The following is a 26226-nucleotide window of genomic DNA, read 5'->3' on the forward strand; positions in this document are numbered from 1 at the left end:
CAAATGAATGAACGTCTCTTTTCTTAAACGCAGATTCCATCTGGCTATTATCTCCAAACCATGAATTCCAATTTGAATTTGAATGGATTTCTTTTGCCGATAGCGGCAATGAATGTCATCAGTATCATACCCCTTCTAATTGTGGCTCCTTTACTGGAAGTAATAAATATGTGCTTATTTTCAAAAGGAAGAAGTGGATTTTCACCATCAACATACATAAGTAAGTATAATTAAGTGTTTTAACTTACATTTCCAAATGACAAACTTGTGTTTATGCTACAGGTTGCAATTTTCAGTTTACTTATTTATGTGTTTTGAGTTTTTATATAGTCCATACAAGGCTCTAGGCTATCAGAGCACTTTGCATAGTATATTGTACACAGCATGGCAATAACATGAACAGTAGGAGAAATGCAAGGTTCAAATACATAAACAATGCCACCCGTTTCAAAGGAATAGCTCCCTCGACTGTAACAAAGGAGGTGAGATATCTTGATTCTTGATGGTAAGTGACAGGCATTTCCAAAGTGGCGACCACTAAAGCACATTCTTAAGTATGCAACATTTCTGAAATATTCAGAAGGGGTTCTCTATCAACCCAAATGTTTAGGTTAACATCATACTAATCCGCACAGAGGCAAATGGAAGTGTTGCTTTTGCATGCTAGCTTTGGCCTTTATATTGGTTCTATTACATCTAACTTATGCAACTCCCTGTGCTAGTCATCTCTCAAGCCAATCAATCAGGTGTTTGTTAAGCGCGACTACTCATCCGTAAGGGTCTCAAGGCGCTGGGGGATGGGAGGGGGTAGCAGGTTCCAGTCCATCCCTGTCGAAGAGCCAGGCTTTGAGGTTTCTTGTGAAGATCGGGAGCGATGTTATCTGTCTGAGGTGGAGCTGAAGGTCGTTCCAGGCTCTGGCCGCTCGCAGGAGAAGGAGTGGCCTCCCAATCTGGTTTTTCTGGTGCAGGGGACCACGGCGTAGAAGAGCTGGGCTGATCATAGGGTCCTTTGGGGTGCTTTGAATTTGAGTCAGATGTTCAGGTATGCTGGTCCTTGTCGTGGAAGCCCTTGTGAGCATGGGTTAGCATCTTGAAGGTGACTCTAGCGGAGATTGAGGCCAGTTTTTGGCCTTTGTACATGTGAAAAGGCAGTTTTGCATTTCTTTATTTTTATATATATTTATTATTGAGCAAAGCAAAAAAGAGACCATTTTACAAGCAATTATCATCATCAGGATATTAAACTAAACATTAAACATTTACTGAGCCAATTTTAAATGATCTATAAGCCAACAAGGATCAAAATGTCCAAACATATTAAAAATAAACATCAGTGAACATGCTGAATCTTAAACTACTTACAACTATATAAGTTTTGCTATTAAAACACTAAAGTGCTTAGTGCTACAGTTCTCCGGGGGGGTCCACCTACACTATTAGAAAAAGTGCAAAAAAGTGCCAAAGTGCTAAAGTGCTTTTTAAATGTGCTTTTTCGGCAAATAAAAAGTGCATCATGCTAAACCATCAAAGTAATATAGTACAAGATCTAAAAAATTTCCAGTCACGCCATTGTTTCTAAATTCTTAAAATACTTCCAAACAGCCTCAAATGTTCTTGAAGCTCCTACCCTCATAGCATATGCTTCTTCATTGTATGTTTCATTTTATTTATCCATTTCAAGTAGGAGGGGACATCCTCCGACCTCCAAATCTGGATGATTAAGGAGCGGGCTACCAAAGAGCTAATCGCAAGAAAAGTCGCCTCTGATTTTGTCTAGTCTCCCCTTACTCTAGAACTGCCAAAGAGGGCTACCACATCTTCAGGCTCTACCGTCTTTTAGATTGCCTGGGTTATAGCCGAGAAAATCTTCACCCAGAAAAGCTCTAATTTTGTCCATGTAAAAAAAGTATGCAGCCAGTCCCCTCCCCCCTCAAATTGTCAGCGGGTGTAATATGCCAGCCAACGGGGCAGGAAGGGCATCCTTTTAAAGTTGGCAGCTCTTACTACCTAGCTGAGATATTAACTGCCCACATGACTAGACAGCGTACAATTAGCTTCACGTTCTGATCTTCCTAATAATTTCTCGACCACGGGGTACACGTTAAGTTTTGTCAGCTGCGAATTCCCATTACCTACCCACTTTAATTTAGCTCGAAATAGGGCGCGTACCTGGCTTGTATTCTGTAGATATAAAACGGATTCTTAGTATCACCATATCTACTTTGCACCTCTTTTCTTGCCAGGTAATTATTTTATTTTATAAAAATGTCTCAACTCCTCTAATCCACAATCTTTCCAGTTTTTCAGGCAACCAGAGGAGCCAGCTTTTTAAAAGAAAAATTTCAATCTAAAAGCAAAATTCTGAAGCGTATTATATCTAGTTGTTTTCGGCAGTTTAGCTATTGTTAAGAATGTTGGTATCTTTGAGCCTGATTCCTGTACCATTTCATCAATTTTTTTTATCTATAAATACCATTGGTTCCAGTAAGCACCCTCCAAGATCTAAAACCGCTGCTTCGTCGTAAGTTTGCATTCTAGGCAATGCTAGTCCACCCTGTTTAATGTCTAACTGGAGTATTGACTGCTTAACCCTAGAGGCCTTTTTACTCCAGACAGATTCTCTAAACATTAATTCATTAATTAATTAATTGCAGGTTTATATAGCGCTAGGATCGACTCCCGGAGGAGTATCTCCGCGCTTCGACCGCTGCAAAACCCTTCCTGGCTTCCCTGTGAGATGGTCCCTTATTGGGTATCTCCAGGGTGAGACCAGGCATCCCCGGCGGTCTGGTGGGGCCGTTAGTGAAGATGAGGCAAGCTAATGCCCAGAGTTGCCGAGTGTGATCGCTGATCAGAGTGGGCACCGAGGCGAGAGAATTATCGAGTCCGCTGACCCTGGTCCAGAAACCTGCCGCATCGGGAATCGAACCCTGGTCCCGGGCCGTCCTCTGCTCTCGGGTCTGCCGCCTCTAACCAGTGAGCCACACTACTTCACATAGATTCAAGCTCTTTAAAACATGTAGCATTAATTTTCAAGGGTACTTTAATTAAAAGAAATATTAATAACTGAGTATGGATATTTTTATAAGGGCTACACAGCCTATTAATGTTAAAGGTCAAATTGACCATTTATTGAGCAATATTTTTATTTTATTCTGCATTGCTAGGTAGTTTAGCCTAAATAGTTGTTCGTACTGACTAGAGACAAATACTGTGTACAAACAAGGGAAAGAGTAAGGGATTTATTTCACATAGTGAGGGTTTTTCTAACAAAGGGTAATACTCCTTTGGTTCTAAACACATCCCATTCAGAATCTTCCTCAGATTCCTATGGTAATACTCCATTCTTGTTATATTTAGAGACAAATACTCCCAGGTAATGTATTAGTTCGTTCTTAACGTCTGGGATTTAAGGTTGGAGAAACTCCAAGTACGTATTGAAAACCAAAATCTCGGTTTTATTTAGATTTTTTTTTAGCCCCCAATCCTTTCAAATTGACTAAATTCTAATAACACCCCGTCCAGATTTGTTCTCTCAGGACTTAAATATAAAAAAATATCATCAGCGAATAGTTTTCGCTTTGTCATTTCAGGTATTGGGGCAGTAATTTTCACATTGTCACGAATGCTCACCGCTAAGGGCTCAATAAAAAAGGTGAACAGCAAGGCATACATTGGGCACCCTTGTCTGGTCCCACGAGTAATGTTCACTGTCCCTATTTGATTTGCAGTGATGACCACGTGGACCTGGGCACCCTGATAGAAGTTTTTAAACATATCTGTCACCTGGCCGGGTACCCCAAATTTGCCCAGACCAAAAAAAAAAGAGCATCCCAATTGACCAGGTCAAACGCCTTTTCGGCATCTACCCTCATAAGTGAGGGGGTTAAATTATTCTTGAAAAAGTCAAGCGCTTTGAATAAAAAATCCGGTATTCGAGGACATTGACCTTCTGGCAAAAAATCATGACTGATCTTTATGAATCAGTTCTTGCGCAAGTGGAATGAAACGTTGGGCCCAAACCTTCATAAGAATTTTATAATCGATGTTTAGGAGACTAATCGGCCATTAAGAATTTACGTCTTTATGGTTTTTGCCATTCTTAACAAAGCTTACAATCACAGATTCCTTAAAGCTAATGGGGACACAGCCCCCTTTCTTAATGTAATTAAACAGCCTTGTTAAGAAGGGGTTCAGTTCCTTAGAGAAGGTCTAATAAAGTTCTGTGGGGAGCCAGTCGTTACCACACGCTTTTGCGCCGGGAATTGATTTTGAAATAATTAAAATTTCCTCTTCTGATATGTCAAGTTGAATTTGTTTCCTAAGGACCTCTGACAAGCTGGGGATACTTATCTTCTCAAAGTATTCCTGGATTAAGTCCTGTAGGCAGTGCGCTACCGCTGGGTGGGCGGTGAGGATCGCCGGCCCGGCGGTGGCGGATCGCCCGCCATCAACCTGAATATTCCCACCACCACATCAGGATGGAGGTGGGAATGGGAATGGTACTGTGGCGGACGGTAAGACTGTCCGCCGTGGTTCCGCAAGGCGGTCCTTTTCCGCCTGCCTTGCGGGACACGGTACAATGGGGCAATGGCAGCAGTGCCGTGTAGGCACCGCTGTGGGGATTACGATGTCTGTCTTTTTCGGTGGAGATACTGGCACAAAAAGACAGCCGGAGAATGCCTTAGGGGGCTCGTTGTGGGCCCCGGTGGTGGGTGGGGGAGTGGGGTGCTGCACATGGGGGTACCCATGGTACCCCTGAATTTGCATGTACAAGGTGGCAGGTACCGCATGTAGGAGAGTAGGGTCTGCAATCCTATGATCACCCAGATTTTTTGCTTTTGTTTCACTGGTTTACGACTTTCTCTGGCTGTGGGCCTGCCAATCAGACCCACAGCCTGGCTGTTCTCTCTCTAAATTACTCATGTACCCTAGGTGCATTTACCAATTGGTACTGGGCCACCTTATCAGACCCTGTAACTCAGGGCATAGGTGTACCCAGGGCTGCCAGGGGCTGCAGCATGTATTATGCCACCCCTGGCTGGCCTCCTAAATTTGACACAACTGGCTGCATGACAGCTGGGGCAAAGTCGTGTAATCACCCTTTGCTGTAGGTGTAGTATACCTATACCTAACCCTAAAATGGACACACAGATTCCTATCAGTCACTCCTATGGCAGGCCTTGACAATCCTAAAGGCAGAGTGCTTGGAATCGTGTGAGATGGTGCTCTGGCATGAGCTGAGCCTGTCTGCAGCTTGCGGAACCAAGTCCTAATAGCTGTTCCATGATATCGCATACCATATACTCTTAAGTGCATTATAATCCTCGCGGTTAAATGCTATCTTTGGTATTGCTTTATCAAAACATGTCGAGTAAGGTGTCATACGAATTGGAATACTAACCCCTCTCCAATTCTGGCGACGGGGTTAGCATTCCACCCTTCTAGAGGGACACGACATGTATGTAACTGTGAACCCCGGTTAAAGTTAACTGAAGCCTCAGCTCCACAAAATGGATGCTGCCACCACAGACACGAGTCTGACCCCCTGCAGCTGGGAGTCCTTCCAGCGAGGGGAGCCTGGACAAAGGGTTTCCTGTCAGGGGCGGTGCTAGCACCGTCCCAGACATGGTTTTGTGTATCCTGGGTAGGCAGGGCTTTTCAGGAAGGTGACTGCTGAGTGGCACCCCGGTGCTCACTACGCATAGGCCAGTCTGAACCAGTTCCAGGGGCACACCAGCCCCTGGCCTGGGGAAGTCCGGCATGGGAAAGGGGTGTAACCACCCCCCACCTAGTCCCACCCATAGGCAGGACCTAGTCACCGGGTCAGCCCCCTTTTTTAGTATAAAGATGGGAGCGGGCCCCCTGTTCAAATTAGATCATCTTTGGAATCAAGACCCGACTTTCTGCGAAATGCATCAAGATTTCCTTCTTCAAGATTCTCCCTTGTGGCTAAGGAGTAGTCACCCTGCATCAAGCGGGCACCATCCTAAGAGCACTGCGGTCTGCTGCAAGTCCTTCTTCACGAATCCGACGACCCAGCTCGACGAGACCCGGCTTCCCTGGCACCTCTGACCTCTACTCACCTCTACAGCAAAGCTGAGAACTGTGAGTGCGACGAGACCTGGAGGGACCGACGATCGCCAAGACTGCACGACTTCTTTGCAACAAGCCCACCGTGTGCTCCACTGGTGAGTGCTTTGGGGTCCGAGAAGCCCCAACCCTGAGCAGCTCCAGCACCGAAGATCAGCCCTCCAGCATCTCCACGATCTGCGTGGGGCCCTTCTGCTTTTGCGTGCTCACCACGCTGTGTGGCTACTAGCCGGCTGGCTTGTGGCCTTCTACACGACGCCCGACGATATCACTGCTGCTGGTCTGGTTGCTCCAGACTGGCCCTTGCTTCCTTCTTCAAGAGAGGCACCCCGGACCCTCCTGGTCCACTCCAGACGCCATTTTGAGTCCACCGCGTGGGCTTGAATTTGCCAAGGCTTTGTTGCCCAATCCTGGGTCCAGCGACGCCAACAGCTTCAATCTTCGTGGGACAGCTCGCTCCTCCATCCTGGTCGCCGACAACGCCTCCTGGTCCGTGAGATCTGCGAGCACAGCGTCACCCACTCACCTAGTCGAGGTGACTACCATCCGGTGCCCTCCTGGTGCCACCTGACTACTGGCTAGTAGTCTCGAACTTGGTCCCCTCTGCTTTCAGGTGTCATCTTCCTTTCGATCCAGGCTTGGATCCATCGAACTTTCTTCACTGGTCGCCTGCCAGCAACTTCTTTCTTCCAGGCTCCTGGTCCGTCTACGAGGATTCCCGACGTCTTTTGAGACCTATGCAGCTGCAGCCCCTGGGCTAGGTAACTTCGGCATTTCGGTGCCCCAGCATAGCCTCACTATCCAAGGGTCAGAATCCACTTTCGTTTTCCTCCTACCAGGTCGGGTTCGCCCGAGAACACTAACTTTGTCATTACTAGCTACCATAGACTTTGTCCCGCATCACGCGTGAGAGTGCACACTCTGCACCCGAGTCCCCTGGGTCTCCTAGAAGTAATCTGAAGATTCTATAGTCATGATCTAGCGATTCCAAAGCCTATTAGTACTGTACTTACCTGCTAGTAATTTCGCATTCCACTTTCAGAGTATATGGTTTTCCGTGCCCCTCGGGCATTTGTATATACTGTGCTAACTTAAGTATTTTCGTAAGAGTTTTGTGTTGTGCTTAGTACCCTGTCCTCATAAAGAGTACAGGGCTGTTGTGATTTATAATAAATATCTTGTTTATTTTCATAACACTTGTGTGGTGTCCTTTCACTGGGTATTCAAGGGGTATATGTGTGGTAAACAGCTGGCTTAACACGCCCTCTCGAGTCTTTAGCCTTAGACTGCTCGTATCCATGCTACTAGGATAGCTGGTCTATAAGGTTGACTTACAACCAATCATCAATAAGGGTTGCTGGACTGATACATAGTGTTCACTAGAATAGTGAGCACTGCATATCAGGCCACCTTCTCACATTGGTGAGCAGCGGTTGGGATTTGAGCTTGCTGTTGTTTTACCACACGTATCCTAAGAATATCTTGTTGAAAGATCACATAAGTACTGTTAGGTACATATAACTTAGCTTAGAATACTCTGAGTTCTACTGAACCAGCTGTTGCAGCTCCTCAAGGCTTAGCACACCTTGGCTGCAACTCTTAGCAAGGGATCAGTAGGCAAACACATAGTGTAGGTAGGTGCATCACTTACACCACACTAGAAACAGTATGTCAGACAAAGGAGGAAACTCTGAGTCTCCCTTGGTGTCAGTGGACCCTCCACAGGTCATCCCTTCCAGATATACTGTGCTTAGCTTCCATGAGTTACGACAGGTGTGTACCTCTAGGAAGATTAAGCAGGGGTCTAACCCCACAACTTCCTTTCTGATTGGTCTCTTAGAGACTTATGATGCCAGAAAAGCTGAGAGACTTCTTAGCTCTTCTAATCCAGATGGGAACATGCCTCCCCTTGAGGGAACCAGAGGAGACCCTGACCTAATCCACCTCTCAGCTGAGACTGAAGAGGGGGAGGAGGATGAGGATCCCTCTGGGGATGAGGCAGATAAGGGACAGGTAGAAGTCAGCAGACTAACCAGGTCCAACTTAAGCAGACATGAGATTGGGACTGGGGGACCCCTGGGGCCACTCTCAGGTCAGCTTAACATTGGGAATGGACGAGCCAGGTCTCTCTCAAGAGGCTCTGGCAGATCTATTCAAACCAATGGCTCTCAAAGCTCTTCTCACAGAGGGATGACTTCCCCTCAGAGGAGAGTGTATGAAGCTAGAGAAAGGGCAGTCAATCTGAGGATTGCCAGGGAAGAACTTGCCCTGGCCAAAGAGAGACTTGCCTTTGCTAGAGAGCAACAGTTAAGTGGGGAAGTCCCCACTGGTGGCAGCATTGTACCTAGCAATAGGGAAAGGAGTTTTGATACAAAACACCTGGGTAAGATAGTGCCCCCCTTTAAACAAGGGGATGACATCCACAAATTGATTACTGCTTTGGAGAGGGCCTGCACTGTGCAAGGTGTTCCCCAAAGTCAGTGGGCAGCTATCTTGTGGCTCTCCTTTGAAGGTAAAGGTAGAGACAAGCTCCTCACTACTAGAGTGGAGGATGCTAACAATTACCAAATCTTGAAAAACACACTGGTTGATGGGTTTGGCCTAACCACTGAGCAGTACAGGGTGCTGTTCAGAGATACCCAGAAAACTCAGTCTCAAGATTGGTCTGACTTTGTAGATTGTGCCACTAAGGCTTTTGAGGGCTGGTTGCTGGGCAGTAAGGTTACTGATTACAAAGGATTGTACAATTTGATGATGAGAGAACAAATTTTAAACAATTGTCAGAACCAGTTGTTGCATCAGCATCTTGTTGACTCAGATCTGACCTCTCCCCAAGAATTGGGAAAGAAGGCAGACAGATGGGTTAGAACAAGAGTTAAACAGAACCAGGGCCAGAATCAAGGTGGTCAGAAGAAAGCAGACCAGAAGGGTAAAGATTCTAAGGGGGAACAAAATGACCAGAAGTCTTCGACAGGTCCCCAACAACCCAAAGAGGGTGGTGGTCAGGCTCCCCAAAAGAAGAAAGAAGGCCAATCTAAAAGGTGGTGCCAATACTGCAAAAGTAAAACTCACTGGTTTAGTGAGTGCACCAAGAAAGGAGGAGGGCAGACTCCTGCCACTGCAGCCCCTAAGGCACCTGTGCCCCCTAGTACATGCAGCAGTGGTAGTGCACCTCCCAAGGGTTTAGTAGGGTTAACCCTGGGTTCTGAGGGGAGTGACAACTTAGTTGGCACCCTCACTCAGGCTGTCCTTGTTTGTACAGGGGATGTGGATATGTCCCCTGATATAAGTCCCAATACTTTGGGCAAATACAGACAGACGCCTTTCATTAATGGAAAAATGGCTCAGGCCTATAGGGACACTTGTGCCAGTGTCACAATGGTGACACCTAACTTTGTGGACCCTGGACAGATCATGCCAGGTACAGAATTCCTGGTGACCAATGCAAGCAATGTCACTACCAATCACAGTATGGCAATTGTAGCTTTCTCCTGGGGAGGGGTAACTGGCCAAAAGAAGGTTGTAGTTAGTTCAGACCTCCCAGTGGATTGTTTGTTGGGCAATGATTTGGAGTCATCACAATGGTCAGAAGTGGAGCAGAGGACTCACATGGAAATGTTAGGCTTGCCAGCACATGTGTTTGCTGTGACCAGGTCACAGGTCAGGAAATGCCCCACTGAACAGGTGCTGGATCCTGGAACAATGGACCAGACACCTTCCAAGAAAAAGAGCAGTAGGGTTAAGGCTGTGCCTTCCCCCTTGCCCCAGGTTGTGGATCAAGTCTCAGAGGAGGCTGACCTACAGGAATTGAGGGAAACTGAGCCTAGAGAGTTTGAACTTGATCAAGTTGAATTCTTGGGTTCAGGGGGACCCTCAAGGGAAGACCTGGGGAAGGACCAGTTAGACTGCCCTTCTCTTGAACCCCTCAGACAGCAGGCTGCTGCTGAGGCTTCTGGGAACGCCACAGGTACCCACAAGGTATACTGGGAAGATGGACTCCTGTACACTGAGTCAAGAGACCCCAAGCCTGGCATGACCAGGAGGCTGGTTGTACCCTTGTCTCAGAGAGGTTTCCTCCTTACCTTGGCCCATGAGATTCCCTTAGCAGGTCACTTAGGCCAGACAAAGACTTGGGACAGACTTGTCTCACACTTTCACTGGCCTCACATGAATGAGGATACCAAGGAGTTTTGTCGCTCCTGTGTCACTTGCCAAGCCAGTGGTAAGTCAGGTGGCACAACAAAGGCCCCCCTTATACCAATGCCTGTGGTGGGGGTGCCCTTTGAAAGAGTGGGGATTGACATTGTTGGTCCAATGGAACCCCAGACAGCATCAGGGCACAAGTTTATACTGGTGGTAGTGGATCATGCCACCAGGTATCCTGAAGCTATTCCACTTAGGACCACTACAGCACCTGTAGTGGCAAGGGCCCTAGTTGGAGTACTCTCCAGAGTGGGCTTCCCTAAGGAGGTTGTCTCTGACAGAGGTGCAAACTTCATGTCAAGCTACTTAACTGCTATGTGGAAGGAATGTGGTGCCAACTACAAGTTCACTACACCCTATCATCCACAATGCAATGGGCTTGTTGAAAGGTTCAACAGGATCCTAAAAGGGATGATTCATGGACTACCTGAAAAGCTCAGGCGTAGATGGGATGTCCTGATTCCCTGCCTTCTGTTTGCTTACAGAGAGGTCCCACAAAAGGGGGTTGGCTACAGCCCTTTTGAACTTTTGTATGGGTATCCTGTGAGAGGCCCCCTGTGTTTGGTGAAGGAAGGATGGGAGAGACCTCTCAAAAAGCCTGCAACCAACATAGTGGACTATGTACTTGGTCTCCGCTCCAGGATGGCTGAGTATATGGAGAAGGCATCTGAAAACCTTAAGGCCAGTCAAGAACTTCAAAAAGCTTGGCATGACCAAAAGGCTGTCCTGACTGTTTATCAGCCTGGACAGAAGGTGTGGGTGTTGGAGCCAGTGGCCCCAGCAGCACTCAAAGACAAATGGTCTGGGCCCCACACAATTCTTGAGCAAAAGGGAGAGGTCACCTACCTGGTGGACCTTGGAACTCCCAGGAGCCCCCACAGGGTACTCCATGTCAACAGGCTCAAAGCATATGTCGACAGGAAGGACATGAGCTTGCTCATGGCCATAGATGAGGGACAGGAGGAAGAGAGTGACCCTCTCCAAGACCTGCTCACTCAGAATCCTGATGATGGGTCAGTAGATGGTGTTGTCTTTTGTGGCAGCCTCTCTGAGCATCAGCAGAAAGATTGTAAACAGGTTCTTCAGTCTTTCAGACATATGTTCTCTCTGACACCCAGTCAGACCAATTGGTGCACCCATGAGGTTGACACTGGTGACAGCCTGCCAGTCAAGAGTAAAATCTACAGGCAGCCTGATCATGTTAGAGACTGCATAAAAACTGAAGTGCAGAAAATGTTGGAGTTGGGAGTCATTGAACCCTCAGATAGCCCTTGGGCTAGTCCAGTAGTTCTAGTGCCAAAACCTCACATCCAGGATGGTAAGAGAGAGATGAGGTTCTGCGTAGACTACAGGGGTCTCAATGCAGTCACTAAGACTGATGCCCACCCAATACCAAGGGCAGATGAACTTATAGATAGATTGGCTTCCGCCAACTACCTAAGTACATTTGACCTGACAGCTGGGTATTGGCAAATCAGGTTAGCTGAGGATGCCAAGCCCAAGACAGCATTTTCAACCCCTGGTGGGCATTATCAATTTGTGGTAATGCCCTTTGGTCTGAAAAATGCACCTGCCACCTTCCAAAGGTTGGTGAATCAAGTCCTCACTGGGCTGGATGACTTCTGTGCAGCATATCTAGATGATATTGCTGTCTTTAGCTCCACCTGGGAGGATCACCTGGTCCACCTGAGGAAAGTGTTAGAGGCTCTGAAAGCAGCAGGCCTCACTATCAAGGCCACCAAGTGCCAGATAGGGCAGACACAGGTTGTATACCTGGGCCACCTTGTAGGTGGAGGCCAGGTTCAGCCACTGGAGAGTAAAATACAGTCAATCAGGGACTGGGCTCCTCCAACCACCCAGACTCAGGTTCGAGCTTTCTTGGGCCTGACTGGTTACTACAGAAAGTTTGTCAGGAAATATGGATCAATTGTGACTCCATTAAATGAACTGACAAGTAAGAAAATGCCAAAAAAGGTTCAGTGGACAGCAGGCTGTCAAAAAGCATTCGATGACCTAAAGCAGGCCATGTGCACAGCACCTATCCTTAAGAGTCCAGACTACTCCAAACCATTCATTGTCCAAACAGATGCTTCTGAGTTGGGTGTGGGAGCTGTTCTATCTCAACTGAATTTTGATGGTCAAGACCAGCCCATTGCTTTTATAAGCAGAAGGCTGACCCCCAGAGAGAAGAATTGGTCAGCTATTGAGAGGGAGGCCTTTGCTGTGGTCTGGGCCCTGAAGAAGCTGAGGCCATACTTGTTTGGCACTCACTTCAATATTCAGACCGACCATAAGCCCCTCTTGTGGCTAAATCAGATGAAGGGTGAAAACCCCAAACTGCTTAGGTGGTCCATTTCCCTACAGGGGATGGACTTTACAGTGGAACATAGACCTGGTACTGATCATGGCAATGCCGATGGGCTCTCCAGATATTTCCACTTAGAACAAGAAGACTCACCTGGTCAAGGTTAGCTTATTGTCCCAAAGTTTGGGGGGGGGTCATGTAGGAGAGTAGGGTCTGCAATCCTATGATCACCCAGATTTTTTGCTTTTGTTTCACTGGTTTACGACTTTCTCTGGCTGTGGGCCTGCCAATCAGACCCACAGCCTGGCTGTTCTCTCTCTAAATTACTCATGTACCCTAGGTGCATTTACCAATTGGTACTGGGCCACCTTATCAGACCCTGTAACTCAGGGCATAGGTGTACCCAGGGCTGCCAGGGGCTGCAGCATGTATTATGCCACCCCTGGCTGGCCTCCTAAATTTGACACAACTGGCTGCATGACAGCTGGGGCAAAGTCGTGTAATCACCCTTTGCTGTAGGTGTAGTATACCTATACCTAACCCTAAAATGGACACACAGATTCCTATCAGTCACTCCTATGGCAGGCCTTGACAATCCTAAAGGCAGAGTGCTTCGAATCGTGTGAGATGGTGCTCTGGCATGAGCTGAGCCTGTCTGCAGCTTGCGGAACCAAGTCCTAATAGCTGTTCCATGATATCGCATACCATATACTCTTAAGTGCATTATAATACTCGCGGTTAAATGCTATCTTTGGTATTGCTTTATCAAAACATGTCGAGTAAGGTGTCATACGAATTGGAATACTAACCCCTCGCCAATTCTGGCGACGGGGTTAGCATTCCACCCTTCTAGAGGGACACGACATGTATGTAACTGTGAACCCCGGTTAAAGTTAACTGAAGCCTCAGCTCCACAAAATGGATGCTGCCACCACAGACACGAGTCTGACCCCCTGCAGCTGGGAGTCCTTCCAGCGAGGGGAGCCTGGACAAAGGGTTTCCTGTCAGGGGCGGTGCTAGCACCGTCCCAGACATGGTTTTGTGTATCCTGGGTAGGCAGGGCTTTTCAGGAAGGTGACTGCTGAGTGGCACCCCGGTGCTCACTACGCATAGGCCAGTCTGAACCAGTTCCAGGGGCACACCAGCCCCTGGCCTGGGGAAGTCCGGCATGGGAAAGGGGTGTAACCACCCCCCACCTAGACCCACCCATAGGCAGGACCTAGTCACCGGGTCAGCCCGTTTTTTTAGTATAAAGATGGGAGCGGGCCCCCTGTTCAAATTAGATCATCTTTGGAATCAAGACCCGACTTTCTGCGAAAGGCATCAAGATTTCCTTCTTCAAGATTCTCCCTTGTGGCTAAGGAGTAGTCACCCTGCATCAAGCGGGCACCATCCTAAGAACACTGCGGTCTGCTGCAAGTCCTTCTTCACGAATCCGACGACCCAGCTCGACGAGACCTGGCTTCCTTGGCTTCCCTGGCACCTCTGACCTCTACTCACCTCTACAGCAAAGCTGAGAACTGTGAGTGCGACGAGACCTCGAAGGACCGACGATCGCCAAGACTGCACGACTTCTTTGCAACAAGCCCACCGTGTGCTCCACTGGTGAGTGCTTTGGGGTCCAAGAAGCCCCAACCCTGAGCAGCTCCAGCACCGAAGATCAGCCCTCCAGCATCTCCACGATCTGCGTGGGGCCCTTCTGCTTTTGCGTGCTCACCGCGCTGTGTGGCTACTAGCCGGCTGGCTTGTGGCCTTCTACACGACGCCCGACGATATCACTGCTGCTGGTCTGGTTGCTCCAGACTGGCCCTTGCTTCCTTCTTCAAGAGAGGCACCCCGGACCCTCCTGGTCCACTCCAGACGCCATTTTGAGTCCACCGCGTGGGCTTGAATTTGCCAAGGCTTTGTTGCCCAATCCTGGGTCCAGCGACGCCGACAGCTTCAATCTTCGTGGGACAGCTCGCTCCTCCATCCTGGTCGCCGACAAAGCCTCCTGGTCCGTGAGATCTGCGAGCACAGCGTCACCCACTCACCTAGTCGAGGTGACTACCATCCGGTGCCCTCCTGGTGCCACCTGACTACTGGCTAGTAGTCTCGAACTTGGTCCCCTCTGCTTTCAGGTGTCATCTTCCTTCGATCCAGGCTTGGATCCATCGAACTTTCTTCACTGGTCGCCTGCCAGCAACTTCTTTCTTCCAGGCTCCTGGTCCGTCTACGAGGATTCCCGACGTCTTTTGAGACCTATGCAGCTGCAGCCCCTGGGCTAGGTAACTTCGGCATTTCGGTGCCCCAGCATAGCCTCACTATCCAAGGGTCAGAATCCACTTTCGTTTTCCTCCTACCAGGTCGGGTTCGCCTGAGAACACTAACTTTGTCATTACTAGCTACCATAGACTTTGTCCCGCATCACGCGTGAGAGTGCACACTCTGCACCCGAGTCCCCTGGGTCTCCTAGAAGTAATCTGAAGATTCTATAGTCAAGATCTAGCGATTCCAAAGCCTGTTAGTACTGTACTTACCTGCTAGTAATTTCGCATTCCACTTTCAGAGTATATGGTTTTCCGTGCCCCTCGGGCATTTGTATATACTGTGCTAACTTAAGTATTTTCGTAAGAGTTTTGTGTTGTGCTTAGTACCCTGTCCTCATAAAGAGTACAGGGCTGTTGTGATTTATAATAAATATCTTGTTTATTTTCATAACACTTGTGTGGTGTCCTTTCACTGGGTATTCAAGGGGTATATGTGTGGTAAACAGCTGGCTTAACACGCCCTCTCGAGTCTTTAGCCTTAGACTGCTCATATCCATGCTACTAGGATAGCTGGTCTATAAGGTTGACTTACAACCAATCATCAATAAGGGTTGCTGGACTGATACATAGTGTTCACTAGAATAGTGAGCACTGCATATCAGGCCACCTTCTCACACCGCACAGTGCCTGTCACGTTGTACATTCAAATGCACATCATGTATTTTTACATTATGGCGGGTGCTGACGCTCGCTGCAATGTAAAAATACAAATGTACCCGCCAGTGTGGCGGGCACATCCTAATTCGTATAGCGGAGCCACTGCATCTATGGCGAGCCGTCCCTTTTGCAGCTGTGATGGCGGGCGGACTTTGTTCTCCTGCCATAGAAATCGGCCCCTATGATCTCAGAAATAAGGGCTGCTTCCTGTTTGTTTTTAGTGGTACCAGCTAGCAGTTTCCCCACCATCTGACTATCCTCGTACACCCGCTGTTGGTAGGTCCTTGAGCTATTTATCTCTCCTAATAAAATAATTCCCTTATTGCCTGTTTTGCCTTTTCAATCTGACCCCCATCTTCCCTCTCCCCCTGTATAGGAGTATTTCGCAGCCTCAGGGCCCTATCCACTGCCTGCTGAAGTTTTGTAATTTTAGCATGTCGTTTTTTGGACTGGGCAGTGGAAAAAGCAATCATCTGCCCTCGTAAAGTTGCCTTGAACCCCCCACACAGAAAATAGTTCTGTCGTCCCTTCATTAATCCTAAAATTCTCCACAATCCATTCCCTTGTCTCCGCTATCCACTGGGCATCCTGAAGGAGGAGACGTTCCATCTGCCACCTAGATTTGTGCTCCTTCCCTCCTCTATTGCCAACTCAAGTTCTACAAAAGAGTGGTCCGAAAATGCATTCGGCCCTATTCCAGTGCCCATATAATTCAGTGATCGAGAAACAAGAAAAAATTCACTACGAGAGGCCGATTTAAATTGACGAGAGTAACATTTATATTTACTGGCTAACTGATTACTTTTACGCCAGGGGTCTAGCAAATGGAACTCCAGTTTTATAGTCTATAGGGCTTTTTTGGTCTTTGGTTTTAATTGTTTTTTAAACTAAATCTTGAATACAATTAAAGTCCTATCCCATAATAATAAGCCCCGGTGTTCCTCTAGGTAATTCAGTGATTTTCACTAATGATAAGGGATCACCTACTACCGGACCATAGTAATTTACAAAATGTAATGTAGGCCCATTTAATTTTACCTCAACCCAGATCCATCTGCCTAATGGGTCTCTCTGAATTTGACCAAATTCCCAAGGCACACCTCTGCCAAGATATATAGCTACACCTCTTTTTGCCAGTCCAGCAGAGACATAAGAAGCATGGGAAAATGCTCTTGGAAGAAAAAGGTTTGGGGAATTTGTTTTTAAGTGAGTTTCCTGTAGAAAATCCTTATTGCTGAGCCTAAGAAGCCAGCCACCTTATAAACCCTCCATACTTTTGTTTATTTAGAATTCCATTTACATTAACTGAAATGGTGTAGCACTTACTGGACAGATCTAAAATGTTTCATATCAGAAAAAAACCTAAATATCCTGCTTACTTTACTCCATTTGCTATTGCTCATTTACTGCTATACCCATCCCCTCAACCCCAAGACCCTTCCTCGAGATAAGTGGACAACCAAACTAGCCACCTTTCACCCTCCCCTAAACCTCTATTGGGTGTCATGGAATTATACCCACGGTGTCCCCATCCCCCACAATGGGAACATCAACAGTATACATGTAGGTCTCTTCAATTTGAAAGTGAAATCTCCTTCAGGAGATCCTGCGCATCTTCTAAATTAGTAAACATATGGAATTTACCCTTGACCAACACACAAAGTTTTGATTGTTGGGCTGTTGAAGCCTGTGCACCCTGCGCTTTAAAAAGGTACAAATGTTTAACAAATTCTGTGCGCCTGCACGCAGCTACCGCAGACATGCCCAAAAATATATGGCAATTCGAGGTTTCATTTACGGTAAACTGTCTCTGTTGTATTGCTTTAGCCAATATTATTGCTTTAATCCGGTAGTCAGCAAAGTTAACCAGGATAGTACGTGGAATATTAGAGTTCGGAAGGGGATGTGAGGGAACTTTGTGTGCCCTTTTTAATGTCAGATCTTCCGTATATTCGGGCAGAACCTTCTGCTTGATAAAGGATTCCACCCATTATAGTGTGTGAGATCCCTCACTTCCCTCAGGGACCCCTACCAATCGAAGATTTGAACGTCGTGAGTGATTTTCAAGTTCTTTCAGCTTATTCTCTAAATTCCTCCTGTCCTTTGTGATTTCATTATCTTTCACCAGCATTAAACTCATTTGGTTCTCCAACTGAGATATCCTGGACTCTGCCTCTTGGATTCTTTCAGGGAAGCAGGCCACTGCTTCTTCAATCTTCTCGAGGCACTGATGGAGAAAGGCAATCTCCTTTGCTTAAGATCTCTTTGTCTCTCTTATCTCTGCAAGGATCAAATTTAACATTGTTTTAATATTTATTTGTTTAATACAGATCCCGTCCACAGGGTCCGATATTTCCTGTCGTGTCCTCTCTTCACATTCCTGCTCTCTCATGAGCTGACCCGAAAGTCCTGGGTGTCCCGTCTCACCCCCTTCGGAGCGCAACAGCTGGCTCTGGAGCAGTTCCTGAATCCCTGAATGCCTTTCCCAGCATTCTGATACTGGAATCTGTTCATACTGGATCTGCCGCCGAGGTGAGATGGCTGCCTGGGTCAAGGGTATAGCCCTGTCTACTGGTTTTTATGAAGGATCTTGGACAACTGCTTCAACTGCTGAGGGAGCCTGTCCAGTGCTCTTGGGCTGTGATTGAGACAAGCAAGAGGGTGTCTGAGGGGGGCCATTCTGGATGGCTTCAGCCCCTAGCTCCACCAGTAGTGGAAGTTCCGCTGTAGCTATGAGGAATATCACCTGAGGGTTTTTTAGAAATAGTGGGCACCTTGCACTTTATCTTTATTAGCTCCTGCAGAGGGCTCCGCTGCCCGTTTGTTCTCTATATTCTGTGCACCATCTATTTGCTTCTGCATCACCACAACTCCATTTTCCAAAAGAGGCTCTGGAAGTTCCGCTTCGGAGCTTTCAAAGCTTGAGTTGAGGCCTGGTTGATTGATTGACTGCTCTGGCCACAGAAGATTGTGTTTTAGCCTGTGCTCGGTTTGTTTTTGCTTTCAGTCCTGTCGCTGAATTAACTTTAGCCACCAGGTTCGTTTGTTTAAGATGTTTCCCGATTTTCTTTTCTCTACTCTTCCCTCTTTACCACCTCTTTCTTCTTTTACCTCAGTTCCTGCTTCCTCCAGCCTCTTGTTTCAGGTTCAGTACCTCTCTGTACCTCTTTGCACTCCTCGGCCTGCAGCCTGCGCTCCATCCACCACTTTATTTATGCTGCTCACCGACTTTTCGAAACTTTTTTTTTTATTCCTTTTTGCATCACCACAGGACATAACAATGAGATTTCTCCCAATTTATAACCAATCCCGAGTTTCTACCATAGGAAACCAGAACATCACAGAGAGCATTCAATGATTTCCTGGGAGAGGTCAGATACAATAAAATATTGTCCGCATATAATGAAATGCGATCTTCAAACTGCGGAGACCATCGAATACCTTTGATCGAAGGCTCCCAGCGAAGCCAAGCTGCTAGAGGTTCAAGGGCCAAAGCAAACAAAAGAGGGGAAAGAGGGCAACCCTGTCGGGTGCCCCTCCCAAGACAAATTGGCGCTGAAACACGACCATTAACCACTACTTGAGCAAGGGGTGCGGTATAGAGAAGACGCACCCAACTGATGAAGTCCGGGCCGAAACCAAACTTGTTCAATACTGCCCATAGATATGGCCATTCAACGGTATCAAAAGCCATTGTGGTGTCTACCGACGCCAAAACGGCTGGCTTCCGTAACGTACACTCCCTCGCAAGAACCCCCCTAAGATTCAACGCAGTATTCCTGTGCGGGATAAAGCCAGATTGATCTGGATGGATAAGTTCACTAATGACCTTAAACAATCTGGTAGCTAACAATTTAGCCAAAATCTTGGCTTCTGCGTTCAACAACAAGATTGGCGGTATGAAGCACATCTATTCCTAGGCTTCCCTTCCTTATGAATCACCACTATCAACGCCAGTCTCTGATCTCGAGAGAGAAGACCACACTCCCGAGATTCTAAAAACCATGTCTCTCAGATAGGGAGCAATCTTGTCTGGCCTAAGCTTGTAGAGTTCAATCGGGAGACAATTGGAGCCCATTGCCATACCCGAATTCAGGGAGCGCACCGCTAAGGCCACTTCCTCCGCGGTAATACTACCATCAATGAAGTCACGATCCTCGACAGATAGACACGGAAGCGCTATGTCTCGTAACAATAAGCGAGAATCCTCCTCTGGTCTATCAGATACAGAAGCGTAAATATAGTGAAAGTGGTCGGCGAAGCAGTCCACTATCCCCTGCGGATCAGTTATACACCACCCTCCACTCAACCTCAGGAACTACGCGACTAGCTCTGTCATTCTTTTCCAGCCAAGAAATTAATTTGCCAGTCTTGTCACCAACGTCATAAAGACGCCCTTGCTGCTCCCGGCTAAGGGCCTTCGCCCCGTCCGTGACCAACATTCTGTATTCTAGCTGCTTCAACTGCAGGACTTGTAGTCTAGTACGGGTCACCTCTTGCTCAAGCTCCCACTCTAAGCTGACGATATCGGTCTCAATTCTAACCACATTCTCCTCCTTCTGCCTTTTGACACCTGTAATAAGGGACAAAGCCTGGCTTCTAAGCACCGTCCTAAAAGCCTCCCATAGAGAGACCGACGAGGAGACTGAGCCTTCATTATCCTGGAAATAATGCTCCAGCGCTTTTACCAAATCATTCCGAATCTTAGGGTTGCGCAGATACCAAGAGTTAATGGGGGCTACCCTCCTCCCCTGAGCCAGGAGCTAGTTCAAATCTAAGCCAAAGCGGGGAATGATCCAAAACACCCCTAGCCATATGACTGACCTCAGCGACATACAACGCCTGGCCGCAGGTACCAAAACATAGTCGTCCTCGAAAGACTGCCATGGGCGCCCGAGAGGAATGTATATTGCTGCTGATTGGAGTGGAGCAACCTCCAGCAATCTGTCAGGCCCATCATCTCAATAAAGTCAGGCAACCACCTATGGGTCCTTCCGACATCCCCAGGGGGATATCGATCCAACACACCGGGAACCACCGCATTAAAGTCACCACCCAGGATCAAGAAACCACCCGGACGATCCAGTATAATCCGTCCTAAGTCAGCAAATGTCGCAGACTGCAAGCCAGGAGGAACATAAATAGACACCAGAGAAAGCGTAGAGCCCTCCCAGGGCCCCGATACAGCAGCATAGCGCCCCCTATCATCCAAAACAATGGATTCTACCTCTAATGGAAGAGAATTTTTGAGAAGGATGCCAACTCTTCGTGAACCATTCGTAAATCCAGCATGAGCTACTAGGCGATACTCATTACTATTCATCGCTTTGCACGTATTCCCTATCAAGTGGGTTTCTTGAAGCAGTACCACATCAGGAGAATGCCTTTTAAGTAGCTGCAATACTACACTGCGTTTAATCTTTTCGCCCAACCTATTTACATTCCAGGTCATCACCCTCAAACCCCTAACCCCCATCATGAAAGAGGAAGAAGACCCAACCCTCCCTTGAGTCCAGCACAATAATGAAAAATTCTCTAGATATGGTGCCTTGCAGGAACATGAACAAAACAAAACAAAAAAACAATACCCCCCACACCCCCCAAACTTCCCGTTACAATACCCTCCTCCCTGCACCCCTGCTTCCGACTATAAAGCCACCCCAACTCGCAGTGTGCCTGTCGACCCCACATCTAAACTAAACTACGAGAAGTAGATCTGAGGAGGAGAAAGACCCACCGATTGCCTGTTAACCCCCCACCTTACTACATGAAGCAATATAATAAGATCTGAACCATCACAATAATCAGCACCCAAGGTGTCCCGAGATACCAGAAACACAGTGTTCATTCCTGCTCCTGCGATCCCCCCTCCGCACCACCACTCTGTCCCTCTGGCTCTTGCTGAGCCGGCAAGGTGTCCAACCAGTCCGAAGTGGTCTCTGACTTTTCAAAGAAGTAGGCTCGCTCCCTGTGTTCGACCCGCAGCCTAGCAGGGAAAAGCATAGCATATTTGAGTCCCATGTCCCGAAGTCTTCTCTTCACTCCCAGAAAACTGAGTCTCTGCTTTTGAACAGTCTGTGTGAAATCCGGGTAGAAACTGATGGACACATTCTCATACTTCGAGGGTCCACCCGCTCGGGAGGCCTGGAGGATGGTGTCTCTGTCCCGAAAATTAAATATCCGAGCTATAATAGGCCTAGGCATGGCGCCCATTTGCGGCCTCCCGCCAAGGACCCTGTGTGCCCGCTCGACAGTGAAGAACTGGCTCAGGCCTTTGGGTGCAAGATGGTTGACAATGAGATCCTCAACAGAGAGGTCTGCCGCCTGGTCCTCCGCCTTTTCTGGTACTCCAATGATACGTACGTTATTCCTCCGGGCCCTCCCCTCGAAATCCTCCAGGCGACGGACGACGAGGTCATTCGAGGCCCTCAGATTCCGGACCTCAGTCTGCAATTCCGTGACGTCATCTGTGAGACTTGATGTTTTAATGTCCAATGATTTGACCTTTTCACTAGTTTTCATGAGGTCTGTACTAATCAAATTCACCTCAATGGACACCATGTCCACCTTATGAGCAAGAGTCTCCATTGTCTTCCCAAGGGAGGAGTTAATCCCATCAACTGGGGCCATTACATCTTGTAACGTTGGCTCCGTTACCGGACCAGAGGAATTCCTCGCCTCATCACGAGTCCCACCTGGTCCACTAAGCGATACCTTAACCTGGGCATAACGGTCCATAACATTCGATTGGGTGTATCCTACCCGTCTAGTGGTCTTCAATTTCTGCTTATCCCCCTCTGGTTTATTTGCCATTTTGGTACAATCCACAGTTCGTCGTACGGTTCAGGGAGGGGGTAAGACTTCCAAGTGCCCCCGACAAGATCGATCTCTCAGCCTCCGATCCGCGGAACACGCTCACACCGCTTCCACGGAGGTCGGGTACAGGAAGGCCTTAAGGCAGAGCACAGATGATGGTCGGCCAGAAACCCAGCTCTCAAGGCAAGAGTTTGTCCCTCATCGGACTGTGCAGTCAACCAGCTCTTTTAACAGCGGTAGAGTCGTCTGCGCTAGTGTAATGCACCCAAATCCGAAGTCGATGTCGATTGATGCCGCCGATATAGCTGACCTCATTCTAACTAATGAATTGTATCATACCTTCAAATTCCTCATTAATCATCTTTATTCCATATGCAAACATTTTTATAATTGAGCTTTTCGTTTTTTTTGGCCTGAGCTTCTCCCGGTGCAATGGCGGGTGAACTTTGTCCACCCGCCATCGTAATATACCACTTAATTACTTCTCACCCTATTCTCCTATAAATGCACAACCCGCTACACATATATATAATAACACAATTAATTGAATTATCAATTAATAAAAAGTAATTACCAATTCATAACTAAATATTAATACATTAATAATCAATACCAATTAATAAAAATGTAAATGTACCTAATTATAATAGATGACTTCCCACCCTATTCCCCAATAACCCCACAATCCACTACACATAAAAAATAACACAATCATTTAAATTATCAATTAATTAATTAATGCAAATTATTAACAATGAATAATTAATTAACAATACATGAATATACAATATCAATTAACACAAATTAAAATGTACTTAATTATAATAAATTACCTCTCTTCCTTTTCCCCTAAAAAACCCACAACCCGTTACACATACAAAAATAACACATTTAGTTTAATTATCAATTAATAGAAAAGTACCTATTATTAATTATTTAACAATAAACTAACAATAAATTAAAAATAATAATACATTAATTATAACTAATATAATTATAAATCAATCAATTAATAAAAAATATTTACCAATGAATAATTAATTACCATTAGATTAATAATCAATGAAAATAAATAAAAAATATTAATTAATTAATTATAATTACATTGATTTCCACACTATTCCCCTATATACCCACAACATGCTCTGATACTAAAATGCAAAATGTACTTTAAAAAAATTACTAATTTCAAACCATTTAATACATTTATTTAAAAATAATTAAAAAACGTTCCAAAAAATTTAAAGACATATATAAAATACAAACTATAATACATAACACTAATATAAATATTGATATTATTAACAACAATATTTTTGCTAACGATATTACTTACTTCGATATTACTTACTTCAATCTAAAAAAAACAATATTACTTACCCTAAGGTCGATATTCTGGTCACTGATATTCTTGATTTTGATATTCTGTCCCTAGGATATTTAAAGCTCGATATTATTGTAGGTCGTTAATAAAAAAATTATATTATGTCTGCATGCCACCTTCACCATATGTGATGGTCACCACAACATCTTTTTCGCCAGCTTTCAGACTATGGGCCATATGTATGAAGCAGTTTCACGATCGCAAACACTGCGAATCGCAAAAAAAGGTGTTTGCGATCACAAAACAGAGGTACCCTATGTATGAGAGCCATAGCGATTGTGAAATTGCTAATCGCAGAATTAGCGATTAGCAATTTTGCAAGAAAATTATTCTGCAAATAAATCTGTGAAATCGCAATCTCAGCCACGCTATTAGCAAAAATCGCTAAAATGAAATCCCAAATTGGGAATTCGCAAAACGAAATGCATCAAAAGATCGCAATTTTAAATTTTCCAAAATTTGCAATTTTGCTAATCGCAATTACCACCAAGTCAGAGCAGGTGGTAACCAGGTGCAACCTATTTAAAGAGGCCCACAATGCCACAGGTCTTTTCCATAATGGCTGGGATGTATGTGATAGCCAGGAGGCTGTGAATCAGAGCTGCTGCACAGAGAAGGAGACCCCCGGAAAGGATCTTCAGATCACACATCACCCTGTTCCAGCGAACTGTGGAGGAGATCCATGTGAACTACCGGCTGGATGAAGACAGCATCCTGGACTTAATAGCGGAGCTGAACCCCATACTTGAACACCCCACATGCAGGACACACACCATCCCAACCCATGTACAGGTTCTGTGCTCACTGCACCTACTGGCATCAGGGAGTTTTCAGGGGGTGATAGCCACAGCAGGAGGGGTCTCCCAGAGTGTGCTGTCACGCTTTTTCTATGTGTTCCTTGATGCAATGGTACAGAGGCTGCATCACCACATTCCCCAGCACACAACAGGCACTAGACCAAACCAAGCAGGAGTTCTATCAGATTGCACAATTTCCCCATGTCATTGCCTGCATAGATGGGACCCATGTCGCTATATCCCCCCCCTCTCAGAACGAGTATGTGTTCAGGAATCGCAAGTCCTACCATTCCCTGAATGTATAGGTAGTGTGCATTGCCAAGCATATTATCACTGACATTGTAGCAAAATACCCAGGCAGAACCCACAACTCATTCATCTTTCGCCACAGTGGGATTCAATGACGACTCACAAATGGTGAATTTGTTGATGGCTACTTACTACGTAAACACATTGGTAACAAGGACACACGAGTGAAGCGCAGCAGCGGCAGGACAGTGTTTAACCTGATTCTTCTCACCCTACAAGTGACAGTGTGTATGCTGTACGTGACTACATACTGACCCGTATCTGAATCCTGCTACCGCTGGGGAGCGGAGGTACAACAGTGCCCACACAGCCACCCGCTGTACCATTGAGAGGACGTTTTGGATACTCAAGAGCCGTTACCGCTGCCTACACAAGAGTGGAGGGGCACTACAGTCCAGCCCCGAGACCTGTTGCAAGATCGTGGTTGCGTGTGCCATGCTGCACAACATCGCCCCCAGGAAAGGCACCCTAGTGGAGCTCACTGATTCTGAATCATCTGATGAGGAGGGGTCAGCTCCAAGATGCAGGCCAGCTGGTGTCATTGGCGCGGATGCCGGGCACCAGAGGCGAGATGAGATCACAAAAAACTATTTCTAGGTGAGAAATGATGACACAATGCTACCGATTGTTGCAAGACTGTGTTTTAATTTCCTTACGTACAGGGAAGTTCACATCTCACAGCCTGTGTGGCGCACTATATAGTTTTAAATGTCCTGCACATGTTGAACACTCAGTGCAAGATAATCATATTGAACATGGGTCTGTGTGCAATGGGTTAACTCACCGATTGCCATGTGTTAGGGCACCTCAACATCATCTTTACCAGCTTGTAGCCCCTCGCTCAGAGTGCACAGTGCCCTCTCCTGAAGCATTGCCAGCCCTACCCTGACGCACACTTCAGCGCCTGTCCTGTGGGAGGGGTGGAGTGATGCTGCTGCAGCTCAATTGCCCATCCTCCTCCAGTGAGCTGAGGGCTCCTGTGTCAGCAGTGGCTGCTGCCCGCAGCTGGTGCACCGCACATGTGACCTGTACTAGTCCCCACCCCACGTGCTTGCTGCAGTGTGCCAACTCATGTTGCATGCTGATGTAGCGATGTGACAGCACTGAGGTAGCAGAGGACAGCCGGTTAACTGCCCTGGTATATAAGTCCAGGCGTGTGTGGAGGCACTGTCTCTCCCTGCGCCTGGCTGCACTGTCTGTTCGCAGCTCAGCACACAGTTTCTCCAGGGCACCCATTAGGCCCATAAAGCCCACCCTCATTTGCCACTGAATTGATTTTATTGTCTTTGCCTGCCGGCGCTGTATCTTCAGCATGTGGCCCTCAAACCCTCTGAAGACTGTGTCCTCTCCTGC

At 46.8% G+C, this 26226-nt stretch overlaps 1 protein-coding gene across 1 annotated transcript in view; it reads left to right on the plus strand.

Annotated features, from left to right (window-relative positions):
- Nucleotides 1-26226, plus strand: part of SLC15A5 (solute carrier family 15 member 5) — a 394335-nt gene that overhangs the window by 215571 nt on the left and 152538 nt on the right. The window contains exon 5 of the mRNA XM_086938942.1: nt 34-220. Within this exon, the coding sequence (XP_086795068.1) occupies nt 34-220 (187 nt within the window). The remainder of the gene's footprint in view (nt 1-33; nt 221-26226) is intronic.

The sequence above is a fragment of the Lissotriton vulgaris genome, chromosome 1_1, assembly GCF_964263255.1.
Source record: "Lissotriton vulgaris chromosome 1_1, aLisVul1.2, whole genome shotgun sequence".
NCBI lineage: Eukaryota > Metazoa > Chordata > Amphibia > Caudata > Salamandridae > Lissotriton > Lissotriton vulgaris.